General features: G+C 32.0%; 1 protein-coding gene across 1 annotated transcript; it reads left to right on the top strand.

Annotated features, from left to right (window-relative positions):
• The first annotated feature begins 128 nt into the window (after positions 1-128).
• Positions 129-15,205, top strand: LOC136970791 (transcription initiation factor IIB-like). Its single transcript, XM_067265244.1, has 4 exons — positions 129-226; positions 11,067-11,161; positions 14,848-14,924; positions 14,995-15,205. Exons 1-4 carry the CDS (start codon positions 176-178, stop codon positions 15,126-15,128), a joined length of 357 nt encoding a protein of 118 aa, XP_067121345.1. The 5' UTR covers positions 129-175; the 3' UTR covers positions 15,129-15,205.
• Positions 15,206-15,607: the final 402 nt, after the last annotated feature.

Raw genomic sequence — 15,607 nt, 5'->3', positions numbered from 1 at the left:
AGAGATTAAAACTCGTGAAACTTCTTTGACTTCTTTCTAACATATGCGGGATAATAAAATCAATTAATTTTGATTACAATTTGTATGGAAATTAATTATACTTTTAAATCTTTCAGAAATATGTGCAGTATCAAAAGTTTCCAAGAAAACAATTGGTTGCTGCTTTAAGTTAATTATGAAAGCTTTGGAAACAAGCGTCGATTTTACCACTACTGATGATTTCATGGTAAGTGAAGTCCATTTCAAATTCTAATTGATATTTTCAAGGCAAATGTTGTATATCTTTGTTGAAACATACAGATATATACATTTGTGTATGTTGTCAGTGCAAGACACTTGTTGTTAAGTAACACGAAATATCATCATAATATGAAGTAACTATTTCTTGGCTGCATGGTCAATTATTATTTTTATATTGCTTAAAAGTGTCAATTTGATTGATTTGTTTCTTACTTAAAGTGAATTATTTTATCCAAGAAAGAGATTTGGTCGGATTGGTTTTTCTTTGGTGAGAGAAGTGGTGGGCAGAAAGACATGAAATTAGGATAGTTGTGTTGTCTGACATTCTTGTGATTGAATTGAATGATGACTAAATATTTATGTCAAAATTCTGATCATTGATGGTTGATTTATGTTATGTTATGAAAATTGATAGGGTAAAATATAGTTTTTCAGGAGCGGAATTTAGGAGCCTAAAATTTTTTCAGAGCACAATTTTACATACAGAATTTTACTGAGAATTGTTGCTCACTAACATACAAAATAAAATGACATTTTATGATCAAATTAATTATTATTACTACATAGTTTGCATACTAATAGGCTTAACGTATGAAAAACTCCACAGAAACTAGATGTATTTGAAGTAAAATTAATATCAGAAATCTTTAAATGTGGTGAAAATAAAACGTTTATTATCGGAACTAAACCTTTTCGACCACGTACAATACAATGGTCATCTTCAGGTTCTAAAATGGAATAAAGGAATAGACTAGGAAGCACGTTTAAAATTAAAAATATCCGAAAAATACAAATTTATGTAACGTGTCGAGTGCACAAGAGCATAAAATATATTAAATAAAATATAGAAAATATGAATAAAAAATATAGTTTTATTCATATTTTCTATATTTTATTTAATATATTTTATGCTCTTGTGCACTCGTCACGTTACATAAATTTGTAATTTTCGAATATATATATATATATATATATATATATATATATATTAAAGGTAAAGAAATAAAATAAATATAGTAAATTTGAAGTTTGTTGGACTGGTAAGAAACGACTGAAATTAACTTTAAATACTCTGTAGTCCTGTTACATGCTTGGAGGATATTATTTGAAGTTTTATAGTTTTATTACCATTTTACTATATATATATTTTTACCTACAATATTTGTATATATTACTGTATTTATTTATTATTTAATTTGGTGTTTAATGTATTTAATGTGGAAATCAAATGATCCAGCACATTCCTTTTTTCTTAATGGGAGGTATCACTAGATAGCAAAATGGCCATAAGCCCTAACTTTGTAATTAAGTTATTTTTTCACCGTTTCGTAGCATCTTTCCTCTCCGAACGAGCGTTCGGAAAGGAAAGATGGCTAGGAGAGTGGCTCTTCGAATAATCGGTGATTATTGAGAAAATAGAAAAGACCGATAGTCGAAAGTGGTCGGGCCCGTCGTAGCTCCGACCCGCGTCTCCTTTCGCGCCCAAATACTTACGATTAGTAGTAAATAATAGCCGTATTTGATCAAGGTCCTAGAATATAAGGTTAGCTCATAGAGAAGGAACGCTTCTCATTGGTTGCTTATTTGACGTCATTCCTAGTCGAAAAGGAAATATCTTTCTATGTCTTTATGGTAAAAACATTACCGATCAGAGGCTTGTAGCTTTAATTACACGCTAATATTTCATTAATTACGATTTATATTTTATTAAATGTAAATAAAAATGGATTATAAATAAGAAAAATCCGGAATATTGAGCAAATCTTCGTAATTTTTACGTGTAAGGTTGAAATTAAAATGCGTTTTTCTAATTTGTAAATGAAATCAATTTTATCAATTTTATGATATTATAACAATAATAGTTTCTTAAAAGATTAATTTTGGTAAATCCTACGTAGGTGATTTAATTTATATCATCAAACGACTTCTTTTTTAAAACTAAAAATTATATTGGTCTATTTTTTAATTTTTAATATTCATGTACCAAAAACGATATTATTTACTCATACATATACAAAAATAACTTTATAAAAAGAACAATTTTTTATGTTATAAACATATTATTGATATCAATATATACAAATTAAGTATTATGTAAAAACAATTAAATCAGGTACAAAATTTTTTTAATATTTTAAATATATATATATATATATTTTTTTGTATTTTCTCACAATCCATCCTGCTAAATATTGTAATCCATCATTTTTTAATTTTACATTTTCCTGAGATATCTCACATAAATCATCATCATCATTTACATTGCATAAATTTTCAGATATTCCTTGTTCTTTAGAACTAGACATATCTGAAACTTCTTGCAGTAAATCTGCCTCTTCAAACATTTCATTTATTAAATAATTTTCAACTATCTGATCTGTGTTTAATTTATTTTGCAATATTCTTCGTCATTTGCCTAAAATTTTCATTCTTACTCTATATATTACTTCGAGTGGACTAGGATGATCATATAAACCACCTCTAGTTTGAATCTGTGAAAATAGATTTTCTAAAGAATCCTGATTTACTTTACATGTTAAGATATAATGGTATTTAGGAAATTTTGAACTAAGGTTGAAAAATAAATCTTTGATAGATTTAATAGATATAAGCATTCCTTTTTGAAATGTTTGAAGTGATTGTTTAGATACACATCTCATACTTTCAATTATTCTGTAAGTATTATCAAGTATATTATTTTGTTCATTTATGTTAATGCCATAAGCACATTTGGAGGAATAATCAATTTTGTAATGAAAATTGGGTGTTGAACTATTCATAACATCAAACCATGCATTAACTGATGATATCACGATTATAGTATGTCCCATCTGTAAGGGGATGCAGAAAAAACGTGAACAATTCTTGTACAATGTTAAAAAATTAACTGTTACTTTGGCATCATTATTTACAACCAAATTTAATGAATGAGACGTACAATGGTACAAAAAAGCTCTAGAATTTATTTTCCTTAAATGTACGATCTAAGTATCGGTTGTCATAAAAATTTCTTTCCACTTTTTTCCCAAGACTACAGATATTCGAGTACAAAGTAACTGGTTTCGAGTTATTTCTACTAAGAAGTAGTTAAATAATTAAGAGATTAGGGAATGGTGACATAAGTAAAACCCTGCTGACTTAAACAAAAGCTTAACCGAAGCAATTACTAGCTCAGTACAGTGGGGAACTGATTTCCGTGTACACCTGGTACTAAAACGAATTGCAGTAGTTAGAAAACAAATGACTATTAAGTTTAACATATTTACATCTATGGTGAGAAACGTTTAAAATTTACAACGGCCCTGTCGCGTCCTTTGAGATATACTAGTGATGCGACAAAAGAGGCATTTGACATTGACCGGTATCGGCACCCTCGGGATTTGTCATGCATGCATTCACTGTACACCTACCAAAATCGTCTCTGTTTCCATTCGTGAGCCACTCGCAGGGAGCAATTTTAACTCAGTGGATTGTTTAAATATTTAAAAATAAACAATATTTTATGTTATTTTTATATACGTTTCTTCGCAAAAGTATATTCATACAATTGAATATTTTGTACCAGGTATGTATAATTGTATATCCATCACAAATTTTATTTTACTAAGTAAGTTTTAATAATTTTATTTTTAATTTTAGCCCTTATATCATGGCTAGCGATTTAAACTGTAATTGTGATATTGAAAATTTACTTAAAAAAGTTTTGGCTCAAGACCATATAATGAAAAAGAAACCATTATTAAAAGAGAAAGACCAACGCCTAAATTAAATATAAGTACTTCGACAAAAAAATTTGTTCGACATTTTCACGATAAAATTTATCAAGACGTAAAATGGCTTTGTGGATGCATAAAAATGCAAAAATTGTTTTGTTGGCCTTGCCTATTATTTTCAAATGAAATTAGTGTGTGGAATAAGAATGGCTTTGACGATTTAAATAATTTGAGTAAAGCTAGAAAAAGACACGAAAATCGTAAATGTCACATCGATTCTTTCGTAAAATTGAAGCAATTTGGAAATCAAAATAGAATAGAATTTAACATTAGTAAACAATATAAAATTAATATTGAAAATTATAACAAGATAGTTACGGCTAATAGATATATTGTATCTAAATTAATAGATATTACATGCTTTTTAGCAAAGCAAGAATTGGCATTTAGAGGGCATAGGGAATGTATTGAATCTAATAACAGAGGTAATTATATTGAACTCGTTTCTTTATTAAGTACGTCAGATAATCAATTAAAAATGCATTTAGAGAAGTCTACAGTTTTTACTGGCTTATCGAACAAAATTCAAAATGAGCTCGTTAATTCGTTAGGAAACGTTTTATTGCAAGAAATTAAAAAAGAAATTGAAAACGCAAAATTTGTTGCTATAATTGTAGATGAAACAACGGACATTAGCCACAGAGCCCAGATGTCGACTGTATTTCGTTACGTGAAAGAAAACGGTAACGTCGAAGAAAGATTTGTGGGCTTTACTGATGCGAGTGAGAACAGAGACGCAAATTCGTTATTCACTCACATTAAGAGTTACTTAGACGAATTTCAATGCACTAAAAAATTAGTGGCACAAACATACGACGGTGCTGCCGTAATGGCCGGACAACATAATGGTGTCCGAGCTAAAATTAAAGAAATATCCAAACATGCTATTTTCGTACACTGTTATGCTCACAGATTGAACCTAGTTTTCTCTCAATCTGTTGGATATATAAAAGAATGTAAAATATTTTTTCAAACTATGACAGGATTTTCTTCATTTTTTTCTAAATCTTCTAAAAGATCTCACGCCTTAGACCTAGAAGTCAATAAGCGTTTTCCTTCAGCCACACCTATTAGATGGAATTACAATAGCAGGATTGTAAACTGCGTTATGGAGTATAAAGAAGAATTAAAACTTTTGTTGTTGAATATGGTTGAAAGTCCAGAACAATGGGATTCTGATACTACAATTGCCGCAAGAGGATTATACCATTATTTAATAGATTTTGATTTTCACTTTTTATTACTAGTTTTTCATCAAATATTTGCACATTCAGATATCCTTTTTGATATATTACAAAAAAAATTTTAATATAGCATATTGTATTACTAGAATAAATCACTTTATTGATTTTTTACGACAGAAAAGAAATGATTTTGATTTGATTTGGGACGCTTTGAAAAAAGATGAAACTTTTTTAGAAATTCAACCAAAAAGAGGAATGAGACATACTGATATTGAGTCTAAAAAGGATTTATATAGACGTCTGTTTTATGAAATAATGGATACATTGATACAAAATTGTATTGACAGATTTGCCGACATAAAATCTCTAGAATTTTTATCACTTTTAGATTTTAATAATTTTAAATATTATGAAAAACAATTTCCCGAAGAGAGTTTTAATGCTTTACGTAAATTTTATGGAGAATTTTTTAATTTATGTAAATTACGTAGTGAATTGCAATATTTATATTCGTGTCCGGACTATATTGGCAAGTCACTCTTAGACATAAAAAATATTATAATTAATGATGACCTAAACAAAGACGTACTAATAGAATTATATGGTTTAATATCATTAATTTTTACAATACCATCTACCAGTGCGTCTGTTGAGCGTAGTTTTTCAACAATGAAGCGAATTCATACATTCGCCAGGAACACTCAGTCGGAGGAAAGATTGTCGTCACTAGCGTTGCTTTCTATAGAAAAAGAACTTTTAAATACGTTGATGGAATCAACGACGAGTGACTTTTATGATAAAGTAATTAACGACTTTGCGGGAAAACATCGCCGAATAGAGTTAATTTATAGAAAATAAAAAAAGAAACAAGTTTTTCTATAATTGTATTATGTATGTATTATTTGTATTTTAGAATTAAAGTACATAAATTGTTTATTTTTGTCATTCGCACGTACGAATGGACCCTAGACCATCACTGACGCGCAATTAACTGATTGCCCCTGAAAGTCGGCTTCTTACAGCAATAGCTGTAGAGTTAGAAAATAGTATATATTATTTCCATTAGATGGATGTATAAATTTAGTATTGAATATATTTATCCCTAATTCCTTCCATAATCCTATATTTTGTCCACCACAGTCACTAACAACAGCAACAACAGTATACCCTGCATCAAAAAGTTTTGAAATAAACAGTAAATAACAGGTTTTTTTTTCATTTTACATCAAAATCCAAGTAAACTGGTTGTTTCCATGATGCAAATAGTCCTCTTGCCATCATAAAACTTGATTATTGGGTCCAATAAATTTATCTCTCACTTTATCATATTCATATATATACTCTTTACCTGAAATATCAGTAAAATGTTAAAACAAAAAATTAAAATAATTATTGAATTATGTGGTTTTATCAATATGAGTACAGTATATACAGTATTTACCTTCATCTCATCAAACTGAAGAACTGTAAGTTTTTCCTCTTCTGAAAGTTCAAAGCCTTTAATTTTCATGATGTTTGTAACATCATTTAATATGCCTTGACAAAGAATTATTTTTGAAGCCCATCGTCGAAGTGTCGAAACTGCAGGTAACGGGATATTCATTTGATTTCTTAAGTATAAATATGATCTTATGCTTAAATATCTCAAAGTAAATGCCAAATTCATATCTTCTTTCTTCCATTTAATTTTCTTTTTTCTCTCCAGCAGATTATATATTTGTGTTTCTGTAAAGGTACCTTTCAATATTGATATAACAAAATCTTTTTTATTTTTTTCAATTTTTCACTGTTCTTTTTGAATGATGACAGTTTTACTTTTCAACAATTTCAGATTTCTTTGGATTGCTTGCGTTCTTATCTCAATATGTTTAATCTTCATTTTTAAAATAGAATTTTCATGTTTAAATTTAAAATTAAGATCTTTTAAAGTTTTACAATTGTTACATTTGTTAAGAGATTCTTCTGATTTATCCTGTTTATTTACATCTAAACGTTTTTCTATCAAATTTTTTCTTCTTTTTTTTTAATAAACGATTCTTTCTTTCATTTGACTGCTTAATATTTTCATTTTCTATATTTCCTAAATTTACTGTCAATAAAGAAGTTTTCTTTAGTTTAGGTCTTGCCAATAAACCTAATAATTGGGCTTTTAAATTTCTCTCAAAATCATTTTCTGTGAAATGATCAGAGCAAACATGAAAAAAATCAGGATTAAATTTATCTTTTACAATTATGGATCCATTTTCTCCTTATTATTGGATCTTTAGGAAATGTAAAATAACTAACTTTCCTGTTTAATAACTTTGTTTTACAATAGCTTTTATTACAAGTTGCAACAGCACATGTTGCTCTTGGCATCTAAAAAAAATAATAATAAAATTTAGGTATTTTTTTATTTTTCCAAATAAGTCTAATCAAGATATAATATTCTGAAGTGGTAAAAAGTAGTATTAACATTTCTTACATAAAAATTATTATACGAATAAATAACACTACAATAAATTTATACTAAATATATAAAACATTTTTATATTTTGCATTTCTATGCATTTTACGTAAATATGCATATTTTAAAAAGTTATATTAATTAATAATAAACAATATTTCTTTTTACACCTCGAGTTATCTTAAAAGTGTCACCATCCTGTTACGGGGCCAGCTTATTATTTGTAGTCGTCGTTTTATCGTGCAGATACTATTTTTATACATGCAGAAAACTATTCTTAGTATTTTAAAGTATTTTAGTAATAAATATATTTTATCCGCAACCATATTCTGTAATTTCTACAGAACGAAGAGTAAAGACAACAACAGATTATCAAACGGTTCTAGGAACAGATTTGTTACTTCCGTACAATTTTTATCGACATAATTATGTTTAATAATAGTAATAACGATAGATATATTTACCTTCGAAGATTATGAGTCTAAAAACGCTGAACAAAGTAACCAAAATAGTGAAATTCCAAAATTTTCTTCCCTCGCTTACTGTGGTAGAACAGTCGCTCGACCACGGATCGACTAGGGATGACGTATATCCGGAATCTGGAAGGAAGTGGCTAAATCGGCTGTATGAGCTAACCTTATATTCTAGGACCTTGGTATTTGATGCTTTTCTGATACGGCCGCAATGGCGACTGGATCGACGGCCACGTGGACGCCATCAGCGACGTGTTCGGTCGAATCGCTTTCGTCCTTCTACGGGCCATCTCGGCTCGATTAGGACCGCGATTTCGGCGTTTCCCGATTCGGTAAGATGTTCCTAATGCAACGGTATTAAGGAATTTTCTGTATATATGTAACTTTTTTTCGTAGACGCGATCGACCCCCGAAAATTAGAAAAAAAGGGTTTACTATAGATTACTCCCTACGGGGAAATTCTAGACCGCTGTGGGGAAATTTTTTCAATCTCCGTTCGAGATTGCGACCGGGATTACGTCATGATTTCGTCATCAACTGAAGATGTCCGAAGAGGGCGCTTTGATTCTTCGAATTGCGTGTTATCGGAATTATGCAAATTTTTCCTCCGAGTATGAGTGGGCGTCTTGTCGTGCCGAGAGATTTCGTTGGTTTTTTCTTACTTCTGGAATTTTTCTATTACGAGGTAATTTGTAATGTTCTTAATTTTATTTGCGAATTTAGGCTGTTGGAAAAGTTGTTTATATTGAAAAGTAGGCTAAGCGTTTTCTGTGATTTTTGGAATAGATATTTCGCAACCGAGTCATGGCGGATTGTGATTTAGAATCGGACGGATTTTGGAAACAGTGTACTGGACGACGTTTTTATCAGTTAATCGAAGCGGAGTATTCCGAGTTGGGATTAGACGAAAGAATTGATGGCGGACTGAAATTCGCCGTGAAATTAGGCCTCCAACACGCCGAGGAAGTTTGCGAGGAATGCGGGCAAACATGCAAATTGATTTATCGCAGCGACCGGAATTCTTGCGCGATGCGTTGCCGAAAATGCAGGCGGAATAGTTCGGCTTTCGATGGAACGTTCAAAGGGAAATGCGGCAATGTTTCGTGGGCCAATCTGTTGGCATTCATATGGCACTATATTGGTTTAGAGTGCACGACGAGTAATTCGGCAATTTCCTCGGGCGTTTCTAAAAAGGCAGGAATAGACTGGGCTAACCACGTACGTTTCGTTATGTTAGTGTCCTTACACAATCTGACATCGTTTAAAATAGGAGGCGTCGGCAAAACAGTGGAAATAGACGAAACAGTGATATGTAAACGAAAATACGAGAAAGGAAGAAAGATGAAAAGCACTAAATGGGTCGTCGGAGGTTTGTGCCGGGAGGACAAGACTTGTTTTATATGCCAGGTTAATGACAGATCTGAAATAACTCTCAATTGGATCATTTCGAAATACGTTAACTCCGGCAGCTCAGTGTTCACAGACGAATGGAAGGGATATAACCACATCGACGATTTAGAAGGTATAGAAATTTCTCATAAAACAGTAAACCACTCTGAAAATTTTGTCAACCCGATTACAGGCGTTCATACTCAGAATATCGAAAGATTGTGGGGTCACTTAAAAAACAAGAAGAATTTGCCGAAACATTACACAGAAGATTTGTCGGATTCGTATATGTACGCATTCATGTATAAGAAGTATCACAATTGGACGTAAAAAATCCCGGCGAAAAATTCCACACCTTTATCAAACACGTCAGAATGATATTTCCCGGTCGCGGAAAAGTAGCTAGTTGGAAAGAACCGGAGACCATTCCGGCCGCTCCCGCACCTATTGCCAAGAAGAAAAAGGTGGAAAAAAACGAGAACATTGTTAAAAGAAAAGCGCAAAAGAGATCCTCTTCTCATGCCGGAGAATCAAATTCAGTCGACGGGAAACGAAGAAAAAGAGGAAAGGCTCAGTAACAAAGTAAGTGCTCTTGTTTTTTCGTTCGTGTTTTTTAGTATTCTTAATATAGACCGTCGGGTAGAAATAACCTTCACGTCGCCGTTTAAATGTACGGTAGAAAGAAAAAATTTCGCGGTCGCCGCGTGCAATATACGGGCGGGGGAAAAATCCCTGCCGCCGTCTAGATCGTAGGGTAGAAAAATTTCCCCGTCGGTAAAGTCTGCAAACCGTGACGTCGGACTACGGTCATCTCCCGGAGGGTTAAACACGCGATACGAGAGCGGAGAGAGCGACACGACTTCCGATCATCGCGCGATCGCCATTTCGGTTAATGTTACTTACGGCAGCGAACATGGCGGCCCGACTGATCTCTCGTACGGGAGCCACCACACGCCGCCATGTGCTAAACTAGTGATCGATTCACGGTAGTTCTTGAACAAAGTAAAAAAAGGGGGAAACGTCTACCAAAGACAATTTTAACGGCAAGCGACGGGACTCCCGATCGCGATAGCGAGGCCGACTTAGCGGAGAGCGACGCGACTCCCTATCATCGCGCGATCGCCGAAAAAAGTATGATAACTTTTTTATTTTTCGTCTCCGGTCCAAAAGTAGAGTATCGTCGAACTCGTCTCGGTCCCCTGAGTTCAGATATATACCCAAACACACGAAATTCCCATAGGGAGTAATCTATAGTATACCCAAAAAAATTTTTGATTTTTTCTGACGTTCGTCGTTATATCTCGAAAACTTACTAAAGGAGAATAATAATTTATATGTCACCGCATTCGGTACGATACTCTAATTGCAAAGGTAGCAAGGATTTCATTATAGATATGCAAATTTGTTTCGTAGACGCGATCGACCCCAGAAAAGCAGAGAAAAAGATATCCAGATTTTACTTCTTGTGGTAATCGTGGTCTGATAAAAAAATAACTGAATTGTATTAATTTTTAAGATTGATGAGTTTTTGATATTTGATTAACAGATTCTTATATTTCAGTCACGTTTCTGCTCCAATCTGGGACTTCCAGCCTCTGTACAGAGGGCAGCCACTCACATTGCTAGAAAAGCGATTGAAACAGACATCGTTCCAGGGTAAGTTATGTATTTATGTTTGGTCTCATTTTGCCTTTTTAATTAAATTTATTTACTATTACTTGCCCGCCATTCCAAAATCCATCCGTAACATTGCCTGTCGCCATTTCTTACGGAACTTACGACCAATTGGGAACTTTATTTGTATCGCAAAAATATCGTGGTTATAGAACCATAAGCGACTAACTATAAATTTTGCAGACTTTCAATAATAAAATAATCGTATTATATTGAACAATTTCTGCTTAAGCCCATAAGCAGATATTTAAAGTTTCAAATGTTTGGATAACATAGAAAATTAGTAGTGTGCAATAGCCAAATTTCCTATTTCTGGTTGGTCCAGTTTTTAAATTCCTATTTCTTGAAAGTTAGTTTTACAGCTACAGTTTATGCCATTATATTATTAGTTTGGTTTGCCCAAGCTGTCAATATGATTACTTTTTAGTTGATATTTTCATGTATTTCAGTTTAGTTTATTAATTCAAATGTAATCCTTGCTCTACCTCTGTTAGAAAATATAAAATGCAGTGTTACACATTGTTGTTCAATACATTATATCAAAGTAAATTTTTCTTGGGCTATTTGGTTACAGAAATAATGCATCTTACATTTTCATTTTAAGTTGTAATTTTTCTGCTAATGACAAATAAGCTGTAAAGTAAAATCAAATGAAAACATCATGTGTGATGTTTCTTTCCATTCATTTTTTTGTTTATACTAAGAAATAAAACGGTCGAACATTAAACTTGTTTTCCTGAATGCTGAAAGGTAAGCATAATATTGGCTGGGAGTGTAAAGCAGCATCAGCTAATAATAATCAATAAAGCTGATCTGGCAATTTATTGGCATACCAACTTTTTTAAAGAAAAATGTTAAGGCAGTGTGATTGCTGTCAGAATATTCAACACTGCTTATAAGATGTCTGACTAATTACCCATGCATAGATATGGATAATGGAAATTTAAATTAAAAATAATATATTATAAAATAATCATTAGCCAAACAATTGTTTTGTAAACACAGACTACCATTGTTAGAAAGATAGATGTTGTTACATTTACAATGTCAATCTTAAAAAGTCTCAGTAGTGTAATTTATGCTGTTTTGCTTTGCCACATCAGAATCGAAAATTTCTGATCTTTATTCCATCACCTTTGGCATTAAAACTGGTAGCACAGTGGACCCCCGATATAACGCGCATGTCGGGCGGGAAACAACACCCGCGTTATAAGGTGAACCACGTTATACTATGGCGACACAATAAATTTACTCAGAACGATTTGTGCTACATACTGCTGAAACATCCCATCAACTACGTTACGTACTGTACATATTATGTATTTTAATAAAAAACCAATTTATTTATTAAGTGCTTTATTAAAATTCACACAACATAGTTATACTTCTTAATAAGTACAGTACATACTGTATATGTATTATTTTATTTACGTACATAAGGTACGCTTGAAAATACAGTACTGTATGTAAAAACAAACACTATCTATAACTTGACTAAAATCTATGTATTCGACATCATTTCAATTAACAAAACATCACTTTAAAAACTGAGTAAATTTTGTTTGTTTGCGTTTTGATAACTTCTGTATCATTTCTCTTTTGAAAGATGCTAATTGAAACAATCTGACACTGTTAATATTTTCTTGTGATTCAGCCCATTTTATAACAGTTACCATGGCTGTTATTGCCTCTTTGGTTGGTGGCGGTATATCAGCTATCTCACTGGAACTTTCATCATCATCATCTGTTTCTTCTTGACAATCTTCGTCACTGAAAATGGATTCGATAATCATTTCATCAGTTATATTCTGACAAATATCTTCTCTAGCGTCCAAATCTAACCAATTAGTCAAAGAATCATTAGTTATGTCTGGCTCATTCAATATTTCCCGGATACGAGAAATTTCAGCCTCAGTGAAGATATTATCTGAAGCTGAATCTGAATGTGTTGTGGTTTGGTCGAGATCAACTTGATAATTAGATGTATTTAATTTTCTCCAACAGTTTCTAATTGTCTCTGATGTGGTTGCCTGCCAGGCAAGTCCAATACTGTAGGACACGTCTTTGAAATCCATTTTTTGTAAAAATATGTTGACGTCAATGTCTGATGCTAATAATGACTTCATCATTTCGCTTCGGTAATTTGTTTTGAAAGCACTAATAATGCCTTGATCTAAGGGTTGTATAAGAGCAGTAGTATTTTTAGAAGATACATTACTTTTATTTTACCATCGTCAGACACAAGGTTATCAGCAGGTGGATGAGCTGGGCAATTATCTAAGAGAAGCACAGCTTTTGAATCTAGACTCAATCCTCTCAGAAATTTTCGCACAGACGGAACAAAGGAATTGTGAAACCAGTCATGAAATATTTTAGAAGTCATCCAAGCGTTTATGCTGTTTTTATAAACAACTAGCAGAGATTTTATATTGACTGACTTGAAACATTGTGGGTTTTGACTTTTACCTATGAGTGGCGTCAATTTGTTATTACCAGCTTTATTTACACAAAATAAAGCTGTTATCCTTTCCTTATTTAGTTTTAATCCAGATCCTTACCTTTCTTTGCTTAGTTTTAATGTCTTTTGTGGGTTACTTTTTAGATCTAAGGTTTTACTTGGCAACATTCTGTTATATAATGTAGTCTTATCAGTTATAAACTTGTGCATCAGTATACCCTTCTTTCTTAATGGAAATTGTGAACTGTTTGGAAAATTCTGCAGCGCCTTCAATATCACTAGACTTTGCTTCACCATAAATGGAAATTTGGAAGATGCCATGTCGTTTTTGCCAACGCCACAACCAACCGTCAGAAGCCTTAAAATCTCCTTCTGCTTTTAAGCATATATGAAATTTTTCAGCCTGCAACTTTAAAGCAGTTTCAGATACGGAAATACCTTCACTTCTTTTTGCACAAACCATGCATAGAGGCAATCGACAACATTTTGATTTTTTCCAAGTCTTGTCTTTTTTCGAGTAAGCCCAGCATCTTGGTCAAGCTTATCAACAAATGATTTGTTTTGTCTCCTCTGCCATCCAACCCCTTACAGTTGCTTCAGATATGCTTCAGATATGCTCTTCTTATGTTTGCTTTCGGAACTCCGCTCTTTACTTTAGCAATAATGTCAAGCTTTTCTTTCACACTGTAAGGTTTTCTTTTACTCATCATGCATACAATAATTAAACACTATTCAAAATATATGCAGGAACTCAATACATACACAATTACTCAGTACGCAGTAACAATAAAATGCGCTACTCACTAACGCCTCACGGACCTGTATAAACGTGTTTGAGCTTATGGCGTCGTGAACATCGCCCGCGCTATAACCGAGTGCGCGGTATAGCAAGCAGCGCTATAACGAGGGTCCACTTTAATTTTATATTTTAGTCTATAGTTTCGACGTAAGTACTTTAGTTTTTACTTAATAATCATCATCTTATATAAGACTTTTATATCAAGAAGTTTCTGTAACTTAACCAGGTCCTTAATTGCCAAAAGTCTGTAATTACTGTTTATAAATTTGGACTCATCTGATTCATTTAGAAATCACTCCAAATTTATCTATTATATTTAAAATTGTAAATATTATAAATATATTTATATTTGGAATTAAATTTATATCCAAACAAGCTTTCCTCTCAACAGTTGTGTGTGTGCTTTTTTAGACGCAGTCCCATTTCTGTAGCGGCGGCGGCCATCTACCTGGCCAGTCAGGCCTCTGGAGACAAGAAGACTCAAAAAGGTAATTATTTTTTTTTCTTTCAAATTAAGAAAAAGAAACAGAAACAACTTTTGTATTTTTTATTCTTTAGAAATTGGTGACGTTGCTGGAGTGGCTGCAATTACCATTCGTCAGTCTTACAAATTGATGTATCCTCGGGCTGCTGATCTCTTACCAAAAGACTTCAGATTTCATACACCCATTGAACAATTACCTAAAGCATGAGACTACGTGTATGATATATAGATATAATAATTAATAATAAATTTTTTTGAAGTATAAAAAACATATAATACCTTGCTTTACTGTTGAGCGTTTCTTGATTTTTACTTGATATATACTTACTGTAATTACAAAATAATGCGATATTTTAAATCTTACAGTCTGTGATATATATATATATATACATATAATATAATTTCTCTACAGTTTCGTTTTATTTGTTATTTTTTCAAAACAAAGAAAACATTTACGATTTTTTATTTTTTTAGTATTGTTTTAATTTTTGGTACACTACTCTTTTAAACATCAAATAAAATAATATCTTTTCAACATACTGAAGACTTTTATAATTTCAACAGAAAGTAACACTGCCGTTCTGCTAATTTTATGTCATATTAACAATTTTTTCTATAATAAATCATCATTATATAATTTTGTATTGTCTATTGTTTATATATAATATATAATTCAGCGTTTATTGC

Source organism: Centruroides vittatus, unplaced genomic scaffold (assembly GCF_030686945.1).
Source record: "Centruroides vittatus isolate TY-2023 unplaced genomic scaffold, ASM3068694v2 contig_2163, whole genome shotgun sequence".
In the NCBI taxonomy this organism is placed as follows: Eukaryota; Metazoa; Arthropoda; class Arachnida; order Scorpiones; family Buthidae; genus Centruroides; species Centruroides vittatus.
The sequence above is the reverse complement of the archived record's forward strand: the minus strand, read 5'-3'. Positions and strand labels throughout refer to the sequence as shown.